Source organism: Liolophura sinensis, chromosome 1 (assembly GCF_032854445.1).
Source record: "Liolophura sinensis isolate JHLJ2023 chromosome 1, CUHK_Ljap_v2, whole genome shotgun sequence".
Classification (NCBI taxonomy): Eukaryota; Metazoa; Mollusca; class Polyplacophora; order Chitonida; family Chitonidae; genus Liolophura; species Liolophura sinensis.
Genome location: NC_088295.1, coordinates 79,581,359 through 79,603,285, shown reverse-complemented (window position 1 = coordinate 79,603,285; position 21,927 = coordinate 79,581,359). Strand labels below are relative to the sequence as shown.

Genomic DNA, 21,927 nt, shown 5'->3' with positions numbered 1-21,927 from the left:
AGTGGTTGAAAATGCGGTAGGATTATTTAAATACTTTTACACCAAGAAAGTCTGATAAATAACTCAATTTCAAATGCAAACGTCAGTGTGAGTGTTTTATTGTTTCTCTGTCGCGACATAAAGATATGCGACAACGCAGTAACACGCAATCATTAATAGTGTGTAATTATGATTGATATCTAAAGCGCTGCTTGCATGTATCAACGATACAGGCCTGCTAACAGTGACAGTGAAATATGTCAACATTACATGATTACGGCCCTCTTCATTAATTCTTTATTTACTGACATTAATTATTTAAAATTCCAGGGCTTATCAGTAATGATGTCAAGCATGGACCTGACATTTTTGGGCACAGCCTCCGCCTACCCGTCTCCAACCAGAGGAGTTTCTTGTACTGCCCTCAAACACGGTGAGACTGAGACCTTATGAACCAGCGGTATATCGCAACTAATTTTACTGACAGGTTTTAAACACCGGCTTTAAAGTAATTCACTAGTATTTTCGTTCAATAAGTATGTACTGGCCTTTTTTCAGGCCTTCTTTTCTTGCCCGGTTTGTCTCTCATACGCTGATATATACCAAGAGTTGCACAAATCTTGATTACAGGAATAACTGCAATTTAAGAAATGAAACGAAATTACAGTGACTACATTAAGAGTTTATTGCTTATTTACAGAGGATGGATCGATCTGGCTGTTTGACTGTGGTGAAGGCTCCCAGATTCAGCTAATGAGAAGCTTATTGAAGGCCAGCAAGGTCAACAAGATATTCATCACACATCTCCATGGTGACCATGTGAGTATGATAGAAAATACATCAAGAGTAGTGTTGTAAGCTAAACATTTGTTGCTTCTTTCACTTCATGGAAATGATCATCGGCTCAGTGCTGCTCTATATCTGGGTCTAGAAACTCATGACCAAAATATCTGACAAAGCTCAACAACTGTCACTCCACTTTTGTGTCATCTTATTGTTTTCTAGGTTCTCCTGTGCTTGTAACAAGAATAAATAGTTAAGGGGTTTAATATTTACTTTACAGCATTTTTGCATTTATGACAATAATTTGTTTGATTGGTGTTTTATTCTGTACATGAGAGTATTTCACCTTCGGTGGTCTAATGGTTAGGCCATTTGCCTTGGAGTCAGGATCAAAGCTTTTAAAAACGGTTCTTGTTGCTGCCTAGCTTGGCACTCAGCACAGATGGTTTAGAGCAGGGAAACAGGTTGTCATGGTGTCAGTGTAATTTGACTGGGTGGGTTGTCTGGTGTCTTCGGCATAATGTTTCAGTGGTGGCAGCATTTTGGTGGCCTCACCCTGCCACAAGAAGACACATTATATGTACACACACCTAATAACTCTTCATCGTCATATGACTGAAAAATTGTTAAGCACAACATAAAACCCCAAGCATTCATTCATTCATTCCTGTATGGGGGCAGCCAGCAGTATAGTGGGAGGAAGCCTGGGAAAAACCCATGACTATCCGTTTCTGGCAGACCTTTCCACAGCATGTGCTTGAACTGACACCGATCAGATTTGGTGGGATATGCTCTTGGGTCATGGGTCGTTGTGCTGCGCTACCACACTAACCACAAGGCCACAGAGGCCCCACCATATCAATAATTACTTGTTTTGTTTAACTACTAACCAAGTTTTGTACCTTTTAATACATGTCCTTTCTAAATTTGCAGATGTTTGGCTTAATGGAGAGGACACAATGGATATGTTCTGCTTTATTTGTGTAGAATATGCCAAATCATCCAAGACTGATATATACTTTTGTGTTTGTACAACTCTGGTTTCCAGGGGCTGATGTGCAGACCTACTGTTGTGTAAAACTTGTGGATGTGTAGATTGCAACAGTTGTTGTGTACTGTTTTTTGTATTGGTTTACTGGAGTTGATGTGTAAATGGTTTGGTATGTCATGTGTTACATGTAAGAGTATTTGTAGATGTTCGGTTTTCCAGGATTTATGTGTTTTTCTGTATTTGTGGATGTTTGGTTTGGCAGTCTTGATGTGTACTCTTGTATTTATAGATGTTTGGTTTGCCAGGATTGATTTGTTCAATTGTATTTGTAGATGTTTGTTTTTTTCAGATTAACTTCTTTTCCTGTATTTGTAGATGTTTGGTTTGCCAGGATTGATGTGTACTGTAAGTCAGAACAACCAGAAAACCGGTCAGTTAGAGCTCTATGGACCTCATGGTTTACGTCGATTCATTCGCTGTAGCCTGCAGTTGTCACGGTCTGAACTCACCTATAATTACGTGGTACATGAGCTGCAGGTTGTGGAGGAACAGCTGCCTGCTGAGTGGAATGTAAGTGCTTGTAGTCTTAATACCCACCTGTGGTGGAGGAATGACAGTGTCCCAATTGTCATGCCATCACTTGGCATTGTTAGGTAGGCCACAGTTACTAATACAGGGTGCATGTTTTGCACTGTTATAATTCTTTCATTTTAACAACATTTCATTTTGTCTTTCCATTTGTCTTTTAAATGGCTTGAAAATTCCAGCTACAGTTTTACCTCAGCACGTAATAAGGACGTTTTCAGTTTGGCCATGTGGCAATATCATTTCCTCACATTACAAAGGGAGATCTCTGGAGAGTCAAAATATGTATTGGCCTATGTACGTTACAGACGAAAAAAAAAAAAATCAAAACAAAAAATTCTGTAAACAACCATTATGATGGAGAGCTGACAAATAAGTTTAGTGGAGGAGACTACACTCGACTAGTATCACGCACATACACTGTGGGTCACATACTGCATACCTGTGTACTAGCAGAGTTGTCTTTTGTAGACTTGGACTGTGAACCATGATGCTGAAGGCAGTCTCCACCCCAACGAACACCCAGGTCAGCAGATCTCTCCGGATGAGAAAGGTGTTTGGAACCTGTGAGCTTTAATCAGGAGGAGCAACAATATTTTGTGCCAATAAGACTTACATACAAATTAGCTATTTATATTAGCTCACTCGAACAAAGTACAGGTGTTACTTACACCATACCCTGAGCATCCATGTCAAATAAAAATTAAAGCCACATTGTTCAGGAACTCTTATGGGCTGGATAACAAATTTGTTAAATTTGGTATCAAGTGGCTCAATAAAAGTACTATATGTACATGTAAAGCACAATAACACTATGGGAATGTTTCGTCATCGCATCAGTACCCTATGAAGCAAAACACCCCTACTGTTTTTTACAGCAGGCTGTATAGATATACATATTAGAATACCTAAGACCTGAACAACAAATACATGCAACGTACATGTAGTTTAGTTACTATTATTACTGAGATTCTTGACTAAGTTTTTGTTACCAGTATATGACTTTATAGTGTCTTATCATTTATCATATTGGAATCATTGTGCATGTTGTTTTACTGTTGTAGGATCGAAGATGACCGTTTTGTTGTGAAAGCAGTCTGGCTGAAACATCGAATCCCATCTTTTGGATTTTGTGTTGAAGAAAAACCAACCCAAGGAAAGTGAGTACTGTGTGATTCTGTTATGCTGTTATATTACAGAAATGCCGGATATTTATATTGATGAAAAAGTAGGAAAATGAATACACCAGATGGGAATAAAGAGTATAAATGCCTTAGCATTTGTCTTCACAGGCTCAACGATGCTATGTTAAGGTCAATGGGTGTTCCACCAGGGCCTCTGTATGGGAAGATAAAATCAGGGGAGACAATTATGTCCCCAACAGGTGAAGAGGTAATGTTTACTTTGTATTCTTGGCACCATTCCAGTTTTGTGTTATAGTTCACTGTACTTGTAACTTCTTATGAGATAATAATTGTACTTCCAGGTTTCTGTGCAAAGTGCAGTGGTAAATACGTCTTGTACAAAACTTTATAATGGAAGAGGAAGTAGTCTATACTTTCATAGCCTTATCTATGAATGTAAACATATTATATATGAGCTTATTAAAGGAATGCCTCAAAAAGTTTTTGAAAGATGTATCATTGGTGTGCAAGTCCTTGAATTTGTCTTTTCGTTTCATCTGGAAAAATCAGTGTTGAGAATACCTTAGATTTCACCTGTCAACAGGTAAGACCAGAGGACGTGTTGGGCCCTCCAAGGCCTGGGAGAAAGGTCATTATCATGGGAGACACAGCTGACTCCTCACAGCTCATGTCTGTGGGGCTCAATGCTGACGTGCTCGTCCATGAAGCCACTCTAGAGAATGAACTTTTAGCACAGGCCTTACAGAATGGACACTCTACTCCAGGTACACAGATCCATTTTACAACATGTGTAAACAACACTGCATTAACTCCCCTTATTGGACTTGAAGGTTTAACAAGCGCATTGATTTTCCTCAATATTTATGCAGTAATTGGTAAACTTCAACGACCAAAATATATCCCCAACAACAATTATCCCCTACAAATTGTTGTGTAGGTTCCTGTCATACAACCATAGTGACATGCAGCCTGTCTACTTCCAAAATCCAACTAGCATGACCACCATTTTTTTGAGCTGTTATTGCTGGAAGTTAAGTCATAACATTGGTAACCTTTGGGGTGGTGAGTGGTAATACTGGTCAAAAGGTTTTACTTCTCTCCAGACAGACAAAATTATGATACATTTGAACTAGATGGAAAATAACAGTGCAGAGATCTATATCTGTTTGGTGATACTAACCCAGGTAGGGTCATACTAAAGACTTTAAGTCTGGTGTCTTCGGCATGATACTTCATTAACGGCAGCACTTTGGCAGCATGGACTAGCCCTACCACAAGAAGGCACAGTACATGTACACACATCTAATGACGTTAATGATGTTGGAATTACTGGTGGACTTGTGAAAAACTGTCCTGAATTGAGTACCATTTACAAATGTAAGTATGAGTGCATCAGTCCATCTTCAGTGTCTCACTCGCACAGCTAACTTTAAATAGGTAGATACACACTGAATTAATTAAAAGAGTTACATGAAGACACATTTAGGAACAACTAAGATGTAAGTCATTTTCTTGGTGCCATGCCTGAACTCCAGCCAGACATCTTCACTTTTCTTCAAGACATGCCCATTTTTGTTTGGGCCTATGTTGGTGTCAGTGGGTTGTAAAAGAAACCAAGAGCAGTGACTACATGATCTAGTTTGCATTCGCTGGAGGAACAAACAGAAAAGTAATGTGTTAATACTAGTAGATTTTGTTCTACCATCGAATACAAACTATGAATTAAATCATGGAGTCATTGCATATGATTTCTTAACTTATTGTCAAAATAAAAGCAGGGGAAAACTAATGGTTTTGATAGATGTTGTTCAGTCGTGAGGGCACTTATGGCATTATGTATTTAATAGGGATTATAGGGATTTTCCCATCAGGCCACTGACTGTGCTATAAGCGATATCATATTGGTATATTGAGGAGCAACATAGCGAGGGAAAAATGTAGCATCACCTTTTTAGTAATTTACATGTCATGTATACATGTATGTTGAAATTGAAGTCTGACATATTTCATCATGATATATCTTTTGCACCATAGCTCTACACTTCAGTTTTGTGATCTTTGCTTTATTTTACATTTGTTAATTACAGAAATGGCAGCAGTATTGGGGAAGTCTTTGAATGTGGGAAAGCTGGTGCTGACTCACTACAGTCAGAGATATAAACCTCTGGGGGCAGTGACAGAGGTACATGTATTGGTGTCGGCCAAGATTAAAGAAATGCATCATGGTTCTTTTTCATTATACATACTTTAATCTTACAAAAGTTGGTGCCATGGAGTTGATATGATAATAAACACAAGGAAGCTACCAAAGTAGGTTACACAAGACAAGCCACGAAGAAAGCACTTTTTGTGAAGTATCAATCACTGTATATACGAGACCGAGATATCGTCAGTGAGACATGTGAATACTCATGCTGCGTGTTATTTGTACATTTTGTATCAACTTTATAACAGGTGGCAAGTACATACATGTAGCTTGAGGCAAAGTTTGTAAGTAACTCACCAAAAGGTCAGTGGTTTACCCCAGGCACTCCACGAATAAAAAGTGACCACCATAACATAAGCAAACAAGTGTTCAGGTAAACACAACATACGCCCCAACAACTGCATTTGTTTGAAATGTATAAAAGAATACCAGCAGCATTGTGGTGAGTATACATAGGGAAATGGCCATCTGGTAACAATGGCAACTGTGGAAATGGACAAATGTGAGTCACGACACATCATCATTTTTGTATGTATGTATCCACCAAAACTGAAAACTCTACACGGAAAACAGTTGGAGTTATAGACCGCACATAAAATCTATCTTTAATAGTATATATAAGGTAAATGGTTATTTGGTTACCATGACAGCCACAGAAATGAACAAATGCGACACATCATCTTCTGTGTATGTATGTATCCACCAAAAATGAAAACTCTGTGCAGAAAACAGTTGGAGTTGTAGCGCGAACACTAAAAAAGTTAAACTCTCCGTGGAAAGCAATTGAAGATATAGCCTAGACACAAATACGGACGGACAAAATCGTTATAGCATAATACGCTCTGCCTAATGGCGGGGGCGTGTAAGAATTCTTCAGGATAATGTTAAACAACTGTCAAATATATGTTTCCCAGATTTCCTGATTTGAGTACATCAGCTGATCCATTTGAGTATTAGTGCGTCAGTCCATTTGCATTATTCCACTCACACACCTACTTTCACGACTTTCCAGGAAACTTGGGTTTGGGACTTCATGTATCATGCTTACTTTATGCATGAAAACTTTTGATACAGGCACAGCTTGTAACCATTGATGTCTTTTCCTGTTATATTTGTAATAATACTCAAAAGCAGAATGCAGAACTTAATGTTTTTTTCAATACTTATAAGTACAATACATTAAAAGTCAAGTTCCAAAAGTGTGATAAAAAAAATGTTGTGAAAGAAAAATAAACAGATGGTGTATGTTTTGGACATGGTTTAGCATCACAGCATTATCAGTGTCATTATGATCTGTTGACAGAAAGACGACAAGTCAGTGTCAGTGTTACTGGAGCAGGCAGAGGCTGTGTTGGGGAAGGGTAAAGTCATATGTGCAGAGGACTTCCTGACCATTCCTATTCCTCCTAGAAAAGCATGAGCCTTCTCTGTGAGTTCATAGTCCAATGTTAGGACACCAACATAAGATGCTGAAATGGTGTTAAAGTTACAAGACTGTGTATGACTCAAAGCCTATACATCTTCAGGTAATAGTATACATTTATATACAGGTATAAAAAATGTAACATGAAATATACATACATGTACATATATTTATATTCATTTATATAGCATGTGTACAATAAAATAATTATCCACAAGTTACAAGTAAAACTGGACGGCATGGTCTTTCTCTGGTGTTTTGGTTTTAACTATGGTCACATTAATCTTGGTGAAAATCAGATGGAAATTTTTTTTTTTTTTACACAGTTAGCTGTGGACATACCACTGGACATGTATTGAACTTTTCTTTTCAAACAAATAAGTTGTATTTAGAAGTTCTCTCCCCTGCTTCTATACAAGATCAGTCTGTCTAGCCTTAAAAAGCCCTTACACCTATACATTTATAACTTAGGAATCTGTTTCATGCCCCACATACTCTTCATCTTTCTGGAACCAATCCCATAACACAAGGTCTTTGTTCTACACCCCTCATACGTCAAAACAGCAGGTCCTGTTCTTCAGGACTCTGGTACCACAACATTCATAAGTCTTTGTTTTATGCCCCTCAGATGTCAGAACAACAGCTCCTGCTCCTCAGGATTTTGGTACCACAGCATCCGTATGTCTTTGTTTTACACCCCTCATACATCAGAACAACAGGTCATACTCCTCAGGTTTCTGGTACCACAACATTCATGAGCTCTTTGTTTTACACCCCTCAGACACCTGAACAACCGGTACTGCTCTTCAGGTTTAGGGTACAACATTCGTGACCTGACTGTTTTACGCCCGTCTTACATGAGAACAACAGCTCCTGCTCCTCAGGTTGCTGGTACCACAACATTCGTGAGCTCTTTGTTTTACACCCCTCAGACACCAGAACAACCGGTACTGCTCTTCAGATTTGGGGTACAACATTCGTGACCTTACTGTTTTACGCCCCTCATACATCAGAACAGCGGGTCCTGCTCCAGAGGTTTTTGGTACAACATTTGTAAGTCTTTGTTCTACACCCCTCATACATCAGAACGACAGGTCCTGCTCAAGAGGTTTTTGGTACAACATTTGTAAGTCTTTGTTCTACACCCCTCATACATCAGAACGACAGGTCCTGCTCGAGAGGTTTTTGGTGCAACATTCGTAAGACTTTGTCCTACATCCCTCATACATCAGAACGACAGGTCCTGCTCCAGAGGTTTTTGGTACAACATTTGTAAGTCTTTGTCCTACACCCCTCATACATCAGAACAACAGGTCTTGTTCTTCCTCATACAGCTGGTCCTGGTACTCATCTCCTAACTTCCTCCACCAGGGCTGACGGAGCAGTCGTAGCTCCTCCTTGTGTGCCTGCTGCGCCCTCGCAGCCACGGGAACAGATCTGCTGGAAAACATGTCCACATCCTTGTCTGTCAGGTCCTTCAGGGGAGGGGCATCTGTCAACACGAGGTATGAGAGAATCATGAAATAACAGATGGTTTTACATACACGTAGAAATTATCATCTCATGCCATAAATGTAATAGGTTGGACCCAATGCCAACATATGCATAGTGCTGCCTCACTGGAACACCATGCTGTGGAGTCACATTTTACTAACACCAGTTGACCAGTACTTCATGCATTCTACTTGATTACCGATGGTTAAATCTTCAGCAAGACTTGACTGATATTGAACAAGTGGTTGTTGACATAGTACTTACACATGAGAAGTTCTGAATCGGTCTCCAGCCTGGCCAACAGGGCCTCTCTCTGCTGATGCTTCCCTCGTGTTAGTTTACAGCCTATGTAGTAACGAGCCATCAATTCCTGGGCTGTCCGGTGTAAACTCTCCTGCTCTTCACGGGTTCGTGGTTTGGGCTGAAATACAGCAGGAAGCAACATACGGTAAAATAGAATCACATTTTTAAAGGCAAATAAATGTCACAAAATATTCCTTTTGGTAATGAAACCCATATTTTCCTACCAGGACATCATCCTATCTTGGAAAGAAACTGAAAACACTCTCCTCAGTAATCAGGAAAAAGATGCAATTTAATCATGGCGAAATTTTAGGTTATTTACCATTTACATGTTCAAATAAAGAACTCAATCTAACAGTTACATGTACTTCAAGTAACTCAAAGCATTACTGACTTACAACAGTTTGAAAGCTGATGTTTAATGTGATACACTGTAGTTAATTTGTAAACAAGATTTTGATATCATTATAAACATTTGTTTTTTTTTAAAACAACATCAAAGAGCACACATTCGCAAAGCTATCTTTCTGCTGGACACATCCCTACAATACATAAACAAGAGTTCAGGTTAACACAACATACGCCCTAACAAATGCATTTGTTTGGAATGTTTGATGAATACCAGCAGCATTATGGTGAGTATATCTGTTGAGGGGAATCTTCATGGGTGTTGATGATAGATATGATAAATGACCCGAAGCTTTGCTGAAGAGTTATTGTAGTTTACTTTCGCACGATCTGAGTTGACGACAAGATGACAGAAGACAGTGATCAGCTCCCTGCCCATTTCATTACCCTGCATGGAACTTAGTAGCTCTGGTTGCTAATCCTTGCCACATGGAGTCAAGTCACTGACAGTGAGGTGTGCAGGTCTCCTGAGTATTAGGCCTACATGTACATCTCATAAATATACTCATGAATGAAATAGAAGAAAGTATTAAGACAGGCGATGTCTATTACAAACCTTTAAATTCAAAACACTGTTTGAAAGCATGACCACGCTAAACAAGGAATGTACATGCACAATATACACTGCAGAAAAAACGATTATTTGGGTTAGGCCTGGGTTGAATTCACCTCACACCATTATCTGGTGAACAGTTGTCTGCCGAGAGCCCTCATTATGCAACAGATATGTGTACAGATGCATTTAGCTAAAAACGAATTTCAATGAGAAAAATCAACAGCTTCCCATGTTCATGTGCTTCCAATTTAGTATGTCAGTCTACACATACAGTTGGAACTGTCCTCCTATTCCACAAGAGTTTATTTTCCTACGTTTTTAAATGGGGAACTTCCATTAAACACAGAAAACATACGTGGAAATTTCGAGTCCTATGATTGTAAGTGGTGTGTACATGTGTCTACATGTAGGTATAACCAATCTGTATGACTAAAATTTCATTTGAGGGGACTCGATTGAATATTATGTAACTTCAGGTTTACAAAATATGGGAGGAAGTTGACACCAAATGACAAAATGACACCAGCATAAACAAGAAATGCTTAACTCCTGCCATGCAATTGCACGTGTGTAGATGTTGCTTTGATTACCATTGAACATCTTCATCTTGTCTGATCGTAGGCCTAGTTAGCAGGTATGGATTCGCGGTGTGCTAACTTCTACTACAGCTTTGTATACGGAGAGCCCTGCAGTTTAAAAACGGTTATTTGACACGACACTCCACATGCACAAGGGTACTGGGTAGTCACACTTTTCTCTCAAATTCCCATTTATCACAAAATAATGATAAAAAACAAACAACCTGTTGCGAAGTGCATGTACTAAAATTATTATGATTAAAACATGAACTATTAGTGGTTGGAGCATAGACTAACTGCTCAGTGAAGCGCGAGCTTGTTCATTACATTCTTGAACTGTCAGTATAATCCCCTAACTACTCCTGATGCTTTCCCGCGGCGCTCAGTCACTAAACACCAAGATCAACACAATGAATCCTGGGATACTCTTTGGGAGTCACAGAGTGAAACTTTATGTCATTTACCATATGTGGTTACCATGACAAACCACACAAGTGGACAAATGTGTCTAACAAAACTGAAAACTCTCTGCAGAAAACAGTTAGAGTTATAGCCTGAACACAAAATCATGTCTATTTATATCGTATACATATACAATGAAAATGGTTATCTGGCTATCATGACAACCGTGGAAATGGACAAATGTGAGTCGCAACACATCATCATCTGTGGATTGTTATGTATGACTATTTAACGTTTTCATGTACTGTTAGTCTGCGGACCCTGTTATATGTGTACAGCGCGGACCGGATCGAAAGCACCTTGTTCAATGCTTTGTTTATTTCATTGGCTGTTAATTCTGTGTTTAAGAATAGTTGAATCCACCTGGAACGTATATAAGCCGTGTTTTCCGTGCAGAGAGGAGGTAATTTTGCTGCATCCACTGGGAGCCAGGAGAGTGTGCGACGCTCTCGTATCGAGTCCATTATATTGATATGAGCTGGTGATGCCAGTTTCGTTTGGGAGGACAGATTTCTATGCCGGCACCGTTTGTGTACCACGGTTGTACTGATGTCTGGTTTAAGTGAATTTCTGCGGAAGTCACGTTTATTGGTGTTCGGATCTTTATTATGATTATACAGTGTTGACTGTGTAATTTGTTTAACACGCTGACCTCACCTGACCGACAAGGTCGTCACGGACTCTAAACTGAAGTTTTCAGTTTTGCAAAGGACGTTCGTTCTGCCACAAGGTGACATTACTCTACGTCTCTGAACGGCTCGTTTGTGAGTTTCTGCGGGAGCTGTGACTGTTCTAAAGTGGATACCTCTATGCCTGGATTTACCCTGTGTTGTGCTCTGCGGGTGTGACGTCATTCAAAGACTTGACTGTTCCAGTTCTGTGTAACCTGTGTACTGTGTTCGCGTTCGCTAACCTAGCGAAGTACCTGACTGGGACAATTTGTGACTTATGTGAATTGTGTGTTTATCCCATGGTCTTTACGTTGGATCTCCTGGAAAACGTTCCTTGGGATGCAAAGGTGAACTGGAAACTTTTAAAGACCGGTAATACTGATGTGTATGTTTTTTTATGTTGTTGTTGTTGAACTGTCTGTAAAACTGTACGTCTCATTTTATATATAAAGCATTGTTTACATTGTAATATTGAGTCACTGAGTCTGTTTTCTGTTGCTGTTTTCAATACCGTAACAGGATGTATGTACCGACTAAAAATTAAATTTCCACGCAGAAAACAGTTGCAGTTATAGGCCGAACATGAAATCATATTTATTGATGTAGTATATATAGGGAAAATGCCAATCTGGTAACCATGACTACCGTGCAAATGGACAAATGTGAGTCGCGACATCATCATCATCTGTGCACGTGTGTATCCACCAAAGCTGAAAACCGTATGCATAAAACAGTTGGGAGCTATAGCCCGAACACGAAATCTTACCTATTAATTTATTTAGTATATACAGGGAAAATGGATATGAGGTTACACCATATATTTCCGCATCCAATCACTAAGTAACCTGAAAGTTATAAAACCTGAAATGTGTGGGCTACACTTACTGGGTTACTTTCTCGTCTCTCCAAAATAACCTGCTGTAACTGCACTCGTCGCTCATCGGTCAGCCCTGGTGGCTTCTGAAATCTGGACGTATCTCTCCGTCTTTTGTCCAGCCTCTCAAGCCACCGGCGTACCTGTATGTGATTGACATGATCAGTATTGAAGATGACTTCATTATTGCTGAAAAATTATCTGGGAAGAACTTTGGAGTTACCTCCCTTCCGTTCAATTTACCTCACTTCAGTTTACAACACAAGAATAGGAATACAAGAGAAACAACATGTACTTAAGTAACAAATATTCACAGTTTATTTACAGAGTGCATGTATGTAATAAATCACATAAATCACATGTCATATTTCTGAGCAAGATTTTAGAATGACAGTCCCTTTTTTATCTCCCAAAGATATCGTTACATTCTCTTCAACTTAAGCCTCTCTCAGCAGTGACCGTGTTAAGGAGTACAGAGGCCTGTTTACTGACCGTCCTCTGTATTAAGACTGCAGCCCGTGAACGTGTGGCAAGGTCTCGCCGGTCCTCTCTCCTCAGCCTCTCTCGATGACCCCGCCAAGTTTTCTGGATCCTAATTGCAGCCTGGGTATTCTCCTTCTCCATATAACCTTGTAACATCTCTGTCAACATATGGGAATGATGATAAACTATTTCAGTATTCATGTGAGGACTTGAACTCCCATGTTGTCCACTGTTCTGGCCTTGAATCTGATCTAAGTTCATCTTATTTTACCACACACTTGGACTTTAGTTTGAAAACTTTCAGCATGTTGGTGTTTTAACTTTTTTTTAACCTACATATAAATCCTAACAGGGATATTTATCTGCAACACCTACTGATTGGAGTAACGCATACACATCTGACTGGTGTTTTATGCCATATTCAAACATATTTCACTAACAGACGACGGCCAGCATTGTGGTGGGAGGAACCCAGGCAGTGTCCAGCGGAAACTCATGACAATCCTTAGGTCTGAAGTACACCATAAGAAAACACCAATCAATCAATCAATCAAATAAATGAAATTAAGCTACTATCTCAAAGGAGTACATACGTGGAGGTAAGATCTCTATTAAGTGCAGTCTTTTCTCATGGAAATCCCTCATGATTTTTCTTCTGTTAGCTAACAGCTGCTCCTCCAGCTCTTTCTCCATCTTCTCCTCTTCCTTCCTCCGCTCTGTGGTCTCCAGCTTCTGCCTGTGGTCAGAAAACTCACATTTCAGGCCAGGGGCATGTAGTGGGTTAGATTGTACACAAGATTAGATTACCCAGTAGGGCACAGCAATACTGAAGTTGGCCACTGATCATCTTGTTTCAAATTAACACCGTTATGTACAAGCTCCGGAATACAAAGCTATCTTAGACTTAAGTCAAAACTTCAAATCACATGAAAACTGTTATTTCTTACGTAACTAGGTCAAAATATTGCTTGACAAATTCTGGGTAAGTTACTGTAAAACAAATTTCAGCCAAATTAACGGAAAGGAGCACACCAAGTTTAATGACTAAAATTTCGACTTAAGTCTATTAAAGATCACTTAGTGATCCCGGGGCCAGGTTTTAAAATATTTTATCAGGCTTTATATGCATGGGTAATATGTTCACCTTGATATGTTCACCTTTAACATATTAAAGTATTTATATAACAAGACTTATAACTGAAAGAAATAAGTTACATGCAGCTATCACATACCTGCATAAAAGAAGAAAAATGTGGACTGAAGCTAATGTATAGTTTGTTCAGAGAAAGTGTCCTTCCTTCAATGCTGTGTGGGCCCTGCCACCTTGACCTACCTGAAACTTCTCTGAAACTTGGCAAATGACCTGTCTGCCTTCTTCAGCTTTCTCCTCGTCAGAACACCTTTCCACAAAGCCTGAATGGTCGTGGCTGCTCTGTGAAATCGCTGTGGGGAAAGATAAAAATAATGAACCTTTCACACTTATATTCCCGACACTAATATCCACATGTACAGGTCTTTGCCTGATTTTCCTTCAAAACTTATATGATTTGAATCTTGCAAAGTTACGATATCAACTAAAAAGCTTTAGACTCCTGTGTAATGCTAATACCAGATCTGAAAATATAATAATGTTTGGATGGTACATTGCAACCATAATTGTCTCCAGAAAATGACAATGTCTGCCTAGTTCTGGAGTTTGTTTTAAATTGAAGTGCTTTTTGGCAAATTTCTTTCTTTTGATAGAGATGGCTGAACCAAAAAGGCTGTCAAATTCACTTCTTCTCTTGGTTCCAAACAATGGCACTGCTCTTCATCTCCACATTAACTCTGATTAAACGTTAAATCACATACTTCCATTTCAGCCCGCTCTGAACTGCCAGATTCCAGAAGCATGAGTAATTCCTTCAGCTCCAGCCCAAATCCCTTTCCTGTCCATTTGGTGAGCAGAGGTCTCAGCCCCCTATAGTACACCAACAAATAGACAGCCAACGTCTTGAAAGGAGTTAGAACTGATGCATATGTATGTACTATATTTACTTTGATCTTGCTTTAATGCAATACTTAAGAATTTTTCGCTTACACAATGGTTGTCAGTTATATGGGTGAAGGGACCCACCAACCTTAGCCAGATATGCCTGCCATATTGGTGGAAGGCCAGTGGTTTTCAACCAACATTAGAGGGCGCAAATAGCAACAGGAGCCTCATTATCCCTGCTTATTGTCATCACTGCACCCAAGCAAGAGAGCAGGGAAATTTACAAATTCCCTGTCTAAGGTTTGAACCTCTATCTCATGTGCCCTAGCAATTAGCATATACATGTATAGCAGTTAGTGTCAGGTGTGTCAGGCAAAATTCATATGATGCACAAATACAGAGAATTTTGTGAAAATGACATGATTTATTCAACTAGTTAGAGCAAGTGTTCCTTGCTGCACTTCTACAGCCTTTACACAAGGCTACACTTATGTTTATAAAACACATCAAACTCAGTTCATTAAATAAGGCTTGTGTGGTGGATATTTTTGTCGTTAATTCATTCCCCAAATTAATTCTTAAATACATGTTTGTACAAATACTAGGTTGGTCTCTTCATTTGCTGTATGTATGTTCAATTATAAACAATAGCTCCTCATCAATCATGGCTGACATAAAGCTGGCTTCACATATCAAATGCATCAGTGGCAAGTTACCTGTATCTGACACACAAAAACTCAACCAGAGGTTTGTAGAAGTTACACAATCTCAGCACACATTTCATGGCAGCTCTGAAATCAGAAAATATAACAAAACTTTTTATGTATGTAAATGGTGTTGAAAGCTTAATTCACCGAGACCTAGTAGTGCAGTAGTTGGGTATATTTGTGATATCTGTGGAAGAAGCAGTACTGCTCATGCTAAACCCTCACCCTCTCACAGGTAGATGTACCTGGCAAAGCTCTTAACTTCTAAATCTAGCCAGTGGATTTGAGCCAGGAACCTCATCAGTCAGGGGCAATCAGCTTACGCAAGAACGATGGTCGGCTTTAATAGCAAAATGAGCACGAGGATCAAATATAAACACAAACTTACATGTCAGTCTACCTTCTTGAGGATTAAAAACCATCTAAATGTTGTAGCATAAAACTAATACTCTTGAAGGACCAACCAGTCCTGTTTCCTTGTCGTATGCTGTCAGGGCCCAGTGACAAGCGAGGCAGCAAGAAGTACCAATGCTTGAAGACCAGGGTCTGATCCCAGGACTTTGAGGCAGATGCTCTAACCGTTGGGCAATCAAAGTAGACGGACAGAAAATGAATAATAGTCTTGAGCTTGGCAGTTGAGTACATGTCTCTGAAGAGGGAGAACCCTTACAAGAGATGCCATATGGACCTACAACTTGCTGGTTTGTAAAGCACAATGTTATATTGTTTTGTTTGTCTTACCCTCCTATTGTTGGGTCTCTGTTCACAGATAATTTATAGATCAGCTCATCGATGATGTTTTGCCGGAATTTCTCTGGGAGGTCTCTCAGAACATCACTACAACAAAGAAAATTATGCATCAAAGGTGGAAAAGTAGTCCTGCTGTAACTGTGGTCTGACTACGATGTTACTATTTAAGGCTTCCTGCTGTAGTACATCTAATAGATATTCTTTACATTTTCAATTTTTGTTGTACAAGACCTAACATACGTTGTGACATTAACAATGTTGCCTTTGTTGTGTAACAACACATATGTGATGACGCTACACTTTCTTTGACCGACATTTGCACACAATGAGCTCAGACTGCAGACATGTATATTATTTGCATACATTTAATGACGTAGCATGTCAGTCCTGCACAAAATATGAAGAAGGCATGTTAGATGTACACGTACAGATATATGTACTGCAAATCTGAATTTATTTATTTATCTGATTAGTGTCTTACATCATACTCAAGACTACTGGCCAGCATTAAGCTGAAACCCACAATCATTCACAGGTTGCTAGCAGATCTTTTCACATATGGTCAGAATCTAAATCAGAATGGGTTCCAATGCGCACCAAAGAATAAGAAAGATTTCATTGCCTGGAAGATTCTGAAAAAGAGACATCCACACAGACCAATGTGTGAGAACAGACAGGAGTCCACCTTTGTGGTTTGTGGTCTGTGGCATGTACATGTCAGAAGCTCATTACCTGTTGGTCCTCACTAAGCCCGTCAGGAAATTCATAACAATGACCACTGTCTCTATATCATCACTGATCAACAGCTGAAGTAACCAGGGTGACTGGATGACTGAAACAGTTGGAAATTCAGAATGTCTCATTCTTCACATTTCTCCTATGCTGATTTAATTACACATGCTGACATCATCAAAATGCATTTCTTCAGAATTATTTTAGCTGTTCATGTCATTCAGTAAATCAATTAACTAGAATTCTTTAGCCATACATGTTAGTATAAAACATACAAGATTTGAAATTTGTACATGTGCTAGTCAAACTGTGAATGTGTGGATTATTGCATGGAAACCAGAATGATGGAATGTCTTGGTCAATGTCATAGTATTACTGCAGCTAGCTGGCTTTTGGGTGTACTATCCCAGACACTCCACGCTATGACGAGGAGCATGATCGCTTCAAAATCAAAAATTACTTCCTCTGAAAGTGTGAGAACCTTTCAGAAGTTCCTGGTGTCGTTTCGTAAATCATTACTCTCCACAATTAGGCAGTTAGAAAAGAACAGCTTGAAACAGAGACTGAAAGTCACCTCAATAGCCCCAAGCATGTTGTAGGTTGTAGCCATGCAGGAGTTTCAAATTTTGTTTGGCCATACTAAGGGTGGCTCGTCTGGGATAATATAGTGATGATCATCAATGCATAATGTACATAAATAATACTCCAGTTCTTTAACATAACAATGTAACACAGTTATGACTATAGGCATAAAAGGGAGAGAACTCTTACCATGGTTTCGCAAGTGATGGTGGGCAGTGTAGAGAAGCAGCATTGAGTCTAGGACAGAGCGGAAATCTGATAACAGCTCGCTTTTCCCATGAGCAATAGCCTGGCAAATGAAACAGGGAAATGTCAGACAATTTCACGTTTAGACATATACATATACATATACAATTACCTAAAACTGTGTCCAGAAATGAATTCCTGCACTAGGTTTGTCTGACAAAGCTGACATAACTAAAACTACCATTACAATGTCTTTGTCAGTAGTTACACTGTACATTATGCTCTGTGTGTTTCATGACACGTGCTCCAGATTACACATTGTTCAGTCACACAGTCGTCAATTACTGTTTTCTGTACATAGGGCCTGATCTAGCCTCCGAAGGGCAGTGGGTGGAATCGGCAGTTGAGGGCACTTCACTGTTTTGATTCTCATACATTTTTTAGGAGCTTTGGTCCTTGTGGCTGAACTCCACTCCATGTGTACACCACACGACATCTACTCTTACTTATTCCAAGTTTCCTCAAACATTAGATTTGGCAAAATGTTGATCAGCCATAGCATGGCCCCAAATCAATGTTAGTGCCCCCAATTTAAGAATGTAGTAGGGCCTGGTACATCACTATTATTTATAGGACATCCTCCAGCTCCATGTAAACGATGCTGAACTACACTTGAACCTACACGTATATAAAAGTTACAATGTACTAATGTTCTTGTAGGGAAAGTCACCAAAATGAAGGGACTTGCACGCAGCATTAATTAGAGGTGGTAAACTGTAAATTCTTGGAAAATCGTGTATTGTTAGTGAATCTGACTACCCATGTTGTGTTGGATTTGAACATTAATTACAGGTGGTAAATCGCGTATTGTCAGTGAATCTGACTACCCATGTTGTGTTGGATTTGAACATTAATTACAGGTGGTGAATCTTGTATTGTCAGTGAATCTGACTACCCATGTTGTGTTGGATTTGAACATTAATTACAGGTGGTGAATCTTGTATTGTCAGTGAATCTGACTACCCATGTTGTGTTGAATTTGAACATTAATTACAGGTGGTAAATTGTGTATTGTCAGTGAATCTGACTACCCATGTTGTGTTGGATTTGAACATTAATTACAGGTGGTGAATCTTGTATTGTCAGTGAATCTGACTACCCATGTTGTGTTGGATTTGAACATTAATTACAGGTGGTGAATCTGACTCGCTGTGTTGTGTTGGATTTGAACATTAATTACAGGTGGTAAATCGTGTATTGTTACTGAATCTGACTACCCATGTTGTGTGGGATTTGAACATTAATTACAGGTGAAAAATCGTGTAGTGTTAGTGAATTTGACTCACCATGTTGTGTGGAATTTGGCTGAACCTGGCCTGAACTCTGCGAGCTATGATGTACATGTTGTCTATTGCTGTAGGCAGTTGTCTGTTGTAGTACTCCTCTGAGGTGTGTGGGTGAAGACCACAGCAGACACGGCTGAAACCACAATAAACATAACACACTCACACAGTATCATATACCAATAATATTAAAAATACAGTTTTTATATCATTTTTCAAAATTCGTACAAAATATTCCCTACTATTTTATTCTAACAAAGATTGTTAAATCTGTTTTTTGTACTTCCCTTCTACAGAAAACCAGTATCAGAACCAGCCAGGCTCAACGGTGCATGTGTACACAGTGCAGTGCCACAAGTTCACTATTGGCACACTTTGTAGCCCTCTACCGTTTCCTCAGCATTGATCTGATCTGACAACTGAAATCATCTCACCTCAGGGTACTGGCAAGTCGAGACGCTGTCCTCCATCCTCCAGGAGTCAGACTGTAATCTTTCTTCAGCACCAGTAATAGTACAGGCAGCAGGTCCAGCTTCCATACATCTTCCTTGATCTTCACAGCCTCATTTGTCCCTTCTACAGAGACAAGGATTTCTGCAAAGTAAAACACATACACATTCATACATGTACAGTAATAAACCCTAACACTCTATGTGATACGAGGAGTAACTTGCTCCTTAGATTAGCATTGTCTTCTAAAGGAATTGAAACCAAACCTATATCTCACTGCTCAAAAATTGAAGAACTTTTCGTTCACACAATGGAGGAAGCCGGAATGCCCCTTACTGATCATCAGATGAACTTTCCCACATATGAGACAAACATAATACATGACAAACACATACATCTGTGAACAATATACTGATGGATACAGTAGGCCTATAGGCCTACTGATTTACTGCCACCGAGGACCCATGAAAAATGAGAGCACAGAAACCTACAAATTCATGTCGAAGGCTGGATTTGAGCCTATGCCTTGTGTTTCCTAAAGATTTGACTCTTGTAGAGAAACAATTATGGTAGGGCCAAGTTAGATGTTTCCATATCCTTCAAATATGATACTTCCAGGGCCCTGTAGTAGATGAAACTTTATAAGCTGCAAAACTCAGCTGTTTGGCTGTTTATATGAGTTGTAAATTTTAATTATTTAACAGCTTAGTTTCTTATTTAGAATACCGTAACTGACTGCTACATCGATAGTTCAATTAAATTAACAGCTGAGGTCTATTTTTTCAACAATTTTTGATATCTGTTTGAAATAGACATCAACGTTGCACTACTACATGCGAGTGCGTTTGAGGAAATAGCCATTTTAATCAAGGACTTATGAACTAATGTCATGACGTAAACTGTCACACAGTGCCAGGGGCCGCGAGAGGAAATCACTCTGCGTTCAGCATGTCAGTTGTCAGCAAGTTGAGACAAGCACGAATTGGCAGCACTCCATTCATGCATACTCACCTTCAAGGCCCAGTAAAACCTGTGGGATTTTGCGGTCTTGAGCTTCAGTTACACCTGCAGCTAAAGCCACGATCCGCTTGTCCCGCTTATCAGGGCTCCGTGTATCGGTCATTTTTATGCTGTTCTCGGTCTCATTTCGGATGGTGCATTGAAGAACATAAATGCACCTCGTTTCACACTTTGCGCTTTCGTCTCCGTGGTTCCTGTACTGTCAAATTTATTATAGTTTCGTATTAAATCATTGCCATCAGCATTTACTTTTGTCACCAGAAATCGCAAAATAATTACAAAAAAATTGAATGATTCATCACATTTTCTTGTAGGGTAAACACATATTTGTTATTTAAGGCATTTTTATAATGCGAAACCGTTGTGACTACATCTCTGGAAAATTCGATACCCTGGTGGAAAAATCACCTAGGTAGGATTTGTCACAATCGCAGTTGCCGCCCCTTGTAAATTGAATAAGCGATGTATCGAAAATGATACAAACGACTGTAAAATTTGCACCACAGTCATTAAAAGCTGAAACATTTAGTGAGGAATATAATTATTTTAAACATACTTAAGTTTCAAAAATTGAATGATTCAAGAACAACAAAACTGAATGTTTCATTCCCCACAAAGAATGTTTTTTATGTACATGTCATTGGGTAGCCTGTTTCAGCTATAATACCTCTTGCTGATAAGCGCATAAGACTCAGTAACATGTACCGGGTACTGAATTATATCAAGAACAGGCCACACAATATTTTCTCGTCAATAACTCCCAGATTAAAAATTAAGCTTAAGTCTGACACAACTTTAAAATCCTCGCAGACATATAAGAGTGACAGTAGAAATTAAATCCATTTGGAAGTTAAAAGTAAATTTATTTTTAAAAAATTTACCACAATATGCATTTCTAAGTATATTTATTCATATGACTTGGGTGGGCTAAAATTAACAAAATACTTAATTATATAAACAATGGTCATTTCCACATATAATAATACAGGTAAATAATACAAATTGGAAAGCAAAACAAAATGTTTATTAAGCTGGATATATAATAGAACAACTTTCAGTATAACATGCATGTACATTAATCGTATGGGCCTATACAGACATACATAACATCAGTCTATTTTACTCTCTTCTCTTCTACTTCACCATAAAACTTGAGTAAATAAAATTATATTAGAAAAGGCTTTGTAACAACAAATGGAAGGATAGAGAGCAAGGAAATCAGTGATTTGATTATACCATGT

General features: G+C 39.0%; 2 protein-coding genes across 2 annotated transcripts; one reads left to right on the top strand and one right to left on the bottom strand.

The window, feature by feature from the left end:
* Nucleotides 1–7,138, top strand: LOC135461671 (zinc phosphodiesterase ELAC protein 1-like). Its single transcript, XM_064738862.1, has 10 exons — nucleotides 1–16; nucleotides 310–412; nucleotides 680–798; nucleotides 2,129–2,323; nucleotides 2,810–2,904; nucleotides 3,403–3,498; nucleotides 3,631–3,730; nucleotides 4,067–4,247; nucleotides 5,571–5,665; nucleotides 6,993–7,138. Exons 2-10 carry the CDS (start codon nucleotides 322–324, stop codon nucleotides 7,107–7,109), a joined length of 1,089 nt encoding a protein of 362 aa, XP_064594932.1. The 5' UTR covers nucleotides 1–16; nucleotides 310–321; the 3' UTR covers nucleotides 7,110–7,138.
* Nucleotides 7,139–7,168: 30 nt separating this feature from the next.
* On the bottom strand, nucleotides 7,169–20,849 carry LOC135461670 (IQ calmodulin-binding motif-containing protein 1-like). The gene is made up of 14 exons (XM_064738860.1): nucleotides 20,678–20,849; nucleotides 19,651–19,810; nucleotides 19,220–19,352; nucleotides 17,877–17,976; nucleotides 17,106–17,205; nucleotides 16,365–16,460; nucleotides 15,633–15,707; nucleotides 14,793–14,901; nucleotides 14,275–14,384; nucleotides 13,535–13,677; nucleotides 12,951–13,099; nucleotides 12,470–12,601; nucleotides 8,871–9,027; nucleotides 7,169–8,604 (listed from the first exon to the last, which is right to left on the bottom strand). Exons 1-14 carry the CDS (start codon nucleotides 20,787–20,789, stop codon nucleotides 8,414–8,416), a joined length of 1,767 nt encoding a protein of 588 aa, XP_064594930.1. The 5' UTR covers nucleotides 20,790–20,849; the 3' UTR covers nucleotides 7,169–8,413.
* Between the last annotated feature and the right edge of the window lie 1,078 nt (nucleotides 20,850–21,927).

Excerpts from the sequence above, each read along its gene's own strand:
- LOC135461671 (XM_064738862.1), top strand. The coding sequence starts at position 322 with ATGATGTCAAGCATGGACCTGACATTTTTGGGCACAGCCTCCGCCTAC. Across the intron at positions 3,731-4,066 it reads TGTCCCCAACAGGTGAAGAG|GTAAGACCAGAGGACGTGTT; the intron begins GTAATGTTTACT and ends ACCTGTCAACAG. Across the intron at positions 4,248-5,570 it reads GAATGGACACTCTACTCCAG|AAATGGCAGCAGTATTGGGG; the intron begins GTACACAGATCC and ends TGTTAATTACAG.
- LOC135461670 (XM_064738860.1), bottom strand. The coding sequence starts at position 20,789 with ATGACCGATACACGGAGCCCTGATAAGCGGGACAAGCGGATCGTGGCT. Across the intron at positions 15,708-16,364 it reads AGAGACCCAACAATAGGAGG|AGCTGCCATGAAATGTGTGC; the intron begins GTAAGACAAACA and ends TTCTGATTTCAG. Across the intron at positions 9,028-12,469 it reads AGAGACGAGAAAGTAACCCA|CCCAAACCACGAACCCGTGA; the intron begins GTAAGTGTAGCC and ends GCTGTATTTCAG.